This window comes from Pristiophorus japonicus, chromosome 9, assembly GCF_044704955.1.
Source record: "Pristiophorus japonicus isolate sPriJap1 chromosome 9, sPriJap1.hap1, whole genome shotgun sequence".
Lineage (NCBI taxonomy): Eukaryota > Metazoa > Chordata > Chondrichthyes > Pristiophoridae > Pristiophorus > Pristiophorus japonicus.
The window spans coordinates 155,479,278-155,486,554 of NC_091985.1; the positions used below are offsets into that span (position 1 = coordinate 155,479,278).

General features: G+C 48.4%; 1 protein-coding gene across 4 annotated transcripts in view; it reads left to right on the plus strand.

Annotated features, from left to right (window-relative positions):
• The window catches only part of myo6a (myosin VIa), a 265,925-nt gene that overhangs the window by 235,683 nt on the left and 22,965 nt on the right, over nucleotides 1-7,277 (plus strand). For all 4 annotated transcript variants that reach the window (XM_070889988.1, XM_070889986.1, XM_070889990.1 and 1 more), the window contains exons 26-27: nucleotides 1,794-2,002; nucleotides 3,004-3,082. In XM_070889988.1, coding sequence (XP_070746089.1) covers nucleotides 1,794-2,002; nucleotides 3,004-3,082 — 288 coding nt within the window. The remainder of the gene's footprint in view (nucleotides 1-1,793; nucleotides 2,003-3,003; nucleotides 3,083-7,277) is intronic.

A 7,277-nucleotide genomic window follows, 5' to 3' on the forward strand; every position in this document is an offset into this window, starting at 1 on the left:
GAGAGCATGCAGAAACCAAGCGCAGGCGGTGGAAAGAGCATGTGGCAAACCAGTCCCACCCACCCCTTCCCTCAACGCCTATCTGTCCCACTTGTGACAGGGACTGTGGTTCTCATATTGGACTGTTCAGCCACCTAAGGACTCATGTTAAGAATGGAAGCAAGTCTTCCTCGATTCCGAGGGACTGCCTTTGATGATGATGAATCTCTCGAAAGGATAGTGTGTTGCTGAGTGATTTTGCCACTTACCTTCTCTCCACCCACCCATCCACCCCCCTCCTTACTGTGGGATAACAAATATATTTCAGAAGCCCCTGATGGCTCACTGAGAAACTCTTGCATGTCATCAACATTCATCTTTGAAACACAAAAAATCCCAAAATTTGAATTGAACCAAACAAAGCAATGTTCATGTCGGTTTGTCCACCAGAGTATAATCAATCTCATTCTTGAAAGTCCAAACTCCATGTACAAATGTGATTTTCTTGCCTTTAGTTTTCTTTCCTGAGGTATACTGCACGGGTGACGTTAGCCTTACCTGTACCTTGCCCAAGTGACTATTCTTCGTGCGTAAGCCTGGACAGTGACCATGAGAAGCCTGTTGGATAATGGGAGTGCCTCACAATCCCACCTTCACTTTATGTTCTGTTCTAGCCTCTTGCCACCAACCAATTTCTAGGTAGGAGGATGGATCAGTGGGGCCACAGTCCTCTCCACAACCCCAGTGGCTTTGGCTGACACCATCTTCAAGTAGAGCCAGCCGGAAGTCGTCAGTTTTTGCTTCACTGTCTTCCGCCTTCCCCAGCAACTTCCAGAATGGAATGCTTCTGGGTTTATGGAGCTCCAGCAAATGGCTTTCCTGAAAATGGCAAAAAGCCAAGACAAGGTTATCATAGAAATTTACAGCACAGAAGGAGGCCATTCGGCCCATCGTGTCCGTGCTGGCCTTCAATCAGCTTTCCAGCCTAATCCCACTTTCCAGCCTAATCCCACATTCCAGCTCTCGGTCTGAAGCCCTGTAGGTTATGGCACTTCAAGTACTTTTTAAATGTGGTGAAGGTTTCTGCCTCTACACCCTTTCAGGCAGTGAGTTCCAGACCCTACCACCCTCTGGACGAAGAACATTTCCCTCAAATCCCCTATAAACCTCCTACCAATTACTTTAAATCTATGCCTCCTGGTTGTTGACCCCTCTGCTAAGGGAAATAGGTCCTTCCTATCCACTCTATCTAGGACCCGCATAATTTTATACACCTCAATAAGGTCTCCCCTCAGCCTCCTCTCTTCCAAAAAAACAAACCCAGCCTATCCAATCTTTCCTCATAGCTAAAATTCTCTAGTCCAGGCAACATCCTCGTAAATCTCCTCTGTACCCTCTCCAGTGCAATCACATCTTTCCTGTAATGTGGTGACCAGAACGGCACGCAGTACTCTAGCTGTGGTCTAATTGGTGTTTTATACAGTTCAAGCATAACCTCCCTGCTCTTATATTCTATGCCTCAGCTAATAAAGGCAAGTATTCCGTATGCCTTCTTAACCTGGCCTGCTACTTTCAGGGATCTGTGGACATGCACTCTAAGGTCCCTTTGTTCCTCTACACTTCTCAGTATCCCACCATTTATTGTGTATTCCCATTCCTTGTTAGCAGGTGTTGAGAAAATGGAGAAACTGGCCTTGTGACCACCAAACTTGAAGTCAGCAACTTGTACTGCCTGGTTCCCTGTACTGAATGCTATCGGAGTTGTAAAAGCAATTGACCTGTGACAGTCTTTTCCTTCTCTTTGCTTTCCTTAGGGCATCGTAATGACCAGAGATGAAATTGATAAGGAATATGTTGCTCTGGTGAAACGCTCAGAACAGCTTCTGAGTGCCCTACAGAAGAAGAAACAAGAGGAAGAGGAAGCTGAGCGACTGCGGGCCATTCAGCAGGACATGGAACGGGAGCAGCAACGGCGCGCGGAGGAGGAGCAGCGGCGCAAGCAAGAGGAGGAAGAACGGCGGCTGTAAGTGTGTTGTGTGTACGTGTGGGTGGGTGTGTGTGTGTGTACGTGTGGGTGGGTGGGTACGTGTGGGTGGGTGTGTGTGTGTGTGTGTGTGGGTGGGTGTGTACGTGTGGGTGTGTGTGTGTGTGTGTGTATACGTGTGGGTGGGTGTGGGGACGGGCGTGCATACGGGCGTGTGTACGTGTGGGTGGGCGGGTATGCGTACGTGTGTGTATATATGCTTGTGTCTAAGTGTATGTATCTGAGTGTGTACATGTGTGTATGTGTATGCACAAAACTGAGGACATTTTGGTAAAAAGAATTGTCTGTCTTACGAGAGCCAGAAGGGATGGTTCTTGTGGGGAATGGAGAAATCTTCCCAGTGCAGTTGGCTGTACAAGTTCTGTTTTGAATCAAGTTGAGGGAGCTCTGTTCTGCATTTAACCTGATCTTGGAGTGTATGTGGTCTATTGGATCATAACGCTATAGTAGAATTGTGTTGCAGTTCCCAGCACTGTAATCTTAACCCATCATTATCCTGAGCACACTCAAAATCTGAGACTGACAGAAGAGAGGAGACATTCGGTGCATCTTCTCCCTTTCAGCTGGATGCCCGAGATTCAGTCAGTGAAGGGTATAATTAAGGGGAATGTTTTGCTCTGTGTGTAAAGTTGTTGAAAAACTTCTCATTATAAACCAATGATGGTTTTGTTTGAAACAAAATCTTCACGTACCGAACGATCCAGCAGGACATGCCCAAAGTAACCCGATGACGTCTGAAGGGTGTGTGACCATTGGATCACATGTTGAATATTGATGTCCTCAGCAAATATTTGACATTTTGTATATATTTGGTGCACATTCCTATAGAAGAAAAGGATTCGCAATTGATTGTGTTGTACTACAACTGATCCCAGCAGATTTTCCTCGTAGTATCTACAATGTTTCTCTAATTCCTCATGCACTGCTGAGACTTTTTGGCTGTAACTTACAGAGCCGTTTTCCTGTTGTGCTTTTACTAGGAAAGCTGATATGGAGATGAAGAGGAAGCTGGAGGAAGAGGAGAGGAAGAAAAGGGAGGATGAGGAGCGCCGTATGCAGGTATGAATTTTTCACGGTGTGACAATTGGTGCTCGTCAGATTGCCAGTCTTTTGCCTGGTCAGGAAGGGCAACAACAACTTGTATTTATATAGCACCTTTAACCTAATAAAACGTCCCATGGCGCTTAACAGTGTTATAAGACAAAACAAAAAAATTTACACTGAGCTAAATAAGAAATTATGGCAAATGACCAAAAGCTTGGTCAGAGGTAGGTTTTAAGGAGTGTCTTAAAGGAGGAGAGAGAGGCAGAGAGGTTTAGGGAGGGAGTTCCAGAGCTTGGGGCCTAGGCAGCTGAAGGCACCAGTGGTTGAACGATTATAATCAGGGATGCTCAAGAGGGCAGAATTAGAGGAGTGCAGACATCTCGGGGTGTGGGGGGGGGGGGGGGGGTGAAATCGAGGCATTGCTTAACTGGGAGCCAATGTAGGTCAGCGAGCACAGGGGTGATGGGTGCGAGTTAAGACACGGGCTGCCGAGATTTGGATCACCTCTAGTTTACGTAGGATAGAATGTGGGAGGCCAGCCAGGAGTGCGTTGGAATAGTCAAGTCTAGAGGTAACAAAGGCATGGATGAGGCATGGAAGAAAGACTTGATTCAGGTGACGTGGAGACGGAACAGAAACAAACACTTGTTCAGATATTTCCCTGGAGAGGTTGTCCGAGATGGTTAGCAATATTCAAGCTGTGCATGACTAGACAGAATCTGTTGAGTATCGAAGATTGAGGCTTGAGCTTCGAAGCTTTGGTGAATGATCTGATCGAGGTGTTTAAAGGATTTGATAGAGTAGATACAGAGAAACTATTTCCTCTGGTTGTAAATATCTAGAACATGTGGGGTCATGTTCTTAAAATGAGAACGAGGCCACTTAAAGGCAAAATCGAGAAGCTTTTTGTGCAGATCAGCCTTGGTCTCGTAGAATGGCAGAGTTGGCTCGAGGGGCTGAATGGCCTCCTGTTCCTAATGTTCCTTTGTTGATATGAATCATTAGAACAGTGTTGTCTCAGGCTGATGGAGAAAGTGGGTGGAGTCTTTCTGGTCCAGAAACCATGAAGTACTCTCCTTCGCCATGTTTCTTTTGAAGTTTTGTTGCTTGTAGGCATCAGTACTAATAAATGGGAAATCCTTCCCTGTTGTTCAGCCTGCTGTCACAGGGCAGAGTAGTGCTCCATACCCCTGATCACTCCAGTTTGGAAAGTTCCGCATCCAGCGGCTACTGGACAATGTGAGCTGTCTGAACGATAGTTCTGATGGTCAGAATGTAGATAGGACAGGTTCTGATTGCGAAAGCCCTAGTATAGACTGAGCGAGTGGAAAAGACTTGGTAAATTGGGGGTGAGTTGTGTCGGTTTTGCATGTTACGGCACACATTCATCATAGGCGGTTCCTCGAAGCGAGGATGACTTGCTTCCACGCCAAAAAGGGATGAGTTCACAAGTGTTTCAATGAAGGACCTAATATTCCAGGTCCTGAACTGCATCCTGAAGGGTGGAAGATGCCTGTGCGTGGATTTTATTAACGTGTGCTGGCCGTTGCACACCAGCCACCACACGGGCTTGACAGAGCTAGGTCTTGGTCCAGTGGCATTAAAAAGGGTGTGATAGGTGATAAGTCCCAACACTGCAATGCCCAGAGATGCTGGAGAAGGAATTCACTATACTATTGAATGGTGTCAAATTGTCCCACTGCATAAGAAAAATATTCTGCTGATCATCTCAGTAACATCACCCTCCGTTTGGAAACCATTCAACTCTTGGCCCACCAGAGATCAAGAAATGAATAGCAACACAGAATATTATCTGTAATGGTACTTTATTTTCCTAGCTCTACTTATTGTAAGGAATTTCCCGGGGGGCGGGGTCGTTGGCAGGTTGGGTGGGAAACTTTTTTTTCGACAGTGGGTCAGGACCCCACCGTAATGTGCCTTTCCCAATGTCGGGTCTATCAGTGCTGAGCAGACCCGACACGTAGCGGCAGGCGACTTAATTAAACTCATTACCATCTAGTTAACAGATCAGTAATCGGCTTTTTTAACTTGCCTTTTCACTTTAACTTCATGGCCACAGGAACCACGCCGTTTGGGGACCATGGCTGTTAACCTGAGGCGGGACTTCAGTGATCATTGTTCCAGCTGATTCCTTGACCGCTTCAAATTTACAGTAAAAGCTCCCACCTGACAGATCATCACTTTCCTCAGCCACAAGCTGTTTCTCAGTCCATTTCCAGCACAGATTCTGCAGGCTTTTCACTTTCCACTCTCCATCCACTCTCACCTCATTGGAAGAACTCTTTCATCATCGGCCGAATGTTTCTGCCATCTATTCTCTCAGCATGGGTGCCCTTTAAACTCTCTCACCTTGGTCCTCAGAATCCCACCACGATCAGCCCCAACACCAGCAGCATCAACAACACCACCAACCTTCTCCACAATCACCTGATGCTGCACGGGACACAGGGCATCAGCACCCGATCACACTGCTGCCCGGGAGACCAGGGATTGCCTCACCATGGCCACATTTACTTCACTTGACGCTGTACACCCAGCTGCCACATGATGCACCAGCACCAACACCATAAAGCTCCTTACAATGCTCAAGCCATTCCTTTCACACTCACCACCTTTGCTGGGGGTGTTATTTCTCACCATTCACTGCAACTCACTAAGCCACTTCCAAAGATGCACACCAATCTGTCCAAGAATGCAAAGTGTTCAAAATAAAGGTTTCAATGTTTGATAGCACATTAACAGAAACTTTATATGAACATTGGTTAAAACACCCAAGTAAACTACCCTTGTGTGTTGATATTTTATGATTGCACTAGGATGAGTGTGAGGGTGGCTAGTGAGATGGGGATGTGATAATGTAGATAGAAAGGGAGGGATGGGTGGAGGTGCAAGGTAAGTTGGTGTGAGTAAGGATGTACAGGAGTAAGGTAGGGAAGGCAGAGTGATGGGGATGTGATGAGGGGCACAGCAGGATGAGGTTGAGTGTGGCTTTGCAGTAACGTTTTGTGATCTACTGAGATCATTGAAAGGTTTGCACCACTGCAGCCTGGTCCTCCTGATGACATCCCTGCTTGTGTCCTCCTGTTCAATGTGCAACCGGGCTGTGTTGGTGTCCTGGGGAGGTCTCTTCTGCCCATGGGAAGGGATGAGTACCGCCCTACGTGCTCTGACTCCCTCCATAAGCATCTGGAGGGAGCCATGGGAGAGCCTGGGTGCAGCCCTGCACCTCTGCCAATGTTTGCAATGTTGTGGAACACTGACAGCACAACTGTCAATAGAAAGTTTGACATGGTCCCTTTAAGGAAACCGGCTGATGATGCGTCATGATTGACGTCACCAGACATGCTTCATCTAATTGGTCGGGAAATGCGCTGGGAGGCGTAACAAGCCCAATTAACGTAAAATCATTTTGCAGAGCGGGCTGGAGTCAGCAGCGGGGACGGCACCCACCACAGATGCCACCAGTCTCGGACCGGCCGAGGTCAGGAAAATTCAGCCCATGGTTCACGGAATGGCTGTCACAAAGAGTAGAATAATTTGCATACAGAAGGAGCAATAGTACAGCAGTATTTGGGATCAACTTGTGTGGTTTTCCATCAGCACTGCAAGCGACAGTCTTAGATGGGTTCAGTTTAATGTTCTCTCTCTTCTCTTCCCCCCTCCCCCTCTCTCCCCTCTCTCCTCCCCTCTCTTCCCTCTCTCCTCCCCTCTCTCCCCTCTCTCCTCCCCTCTCTCCCCTCTCTCCCTCCTCCCTCTCCCCTCTCTCCTCCCTCTCTCTCCTCCCCCCTCTCCCCTCTCCCCTCTCTCCTCCCCCTCTCCCTCTCCCCTCTCTCCTCTCCTCTCCTCCTCCCCTCTCTCCCTCTCTCTCCCCTCTCTCCCTCTCTCCTCCCCCTCTCTCCCCTCTCTCCTCCCCTCTTCCCTCTCTCCCCTCTCTCCCCTCTCTCCTCCCCTCTCTCCCCTCTCTCCTTCCCCTCTCTCCTCCCCTCTCACCCCCTCTCCTCCTCCCCTCTCTCCCTCTCTCCTCCCCTCTCTCCTCCCCTCTCTCCTCCCCTCTCTCCTCCCTCTCTCCTCCCCTCTCTCCTCCCCTCTCTCCTCCCCCTCTCTCCCTCCCTCTCTCCTCCCCTCTCTCCTCCCCTCTCTCCTCCCGTTCTCTCTCCTCCCTCTCTCCTCCTCTCTCCTCCCTCTCCTC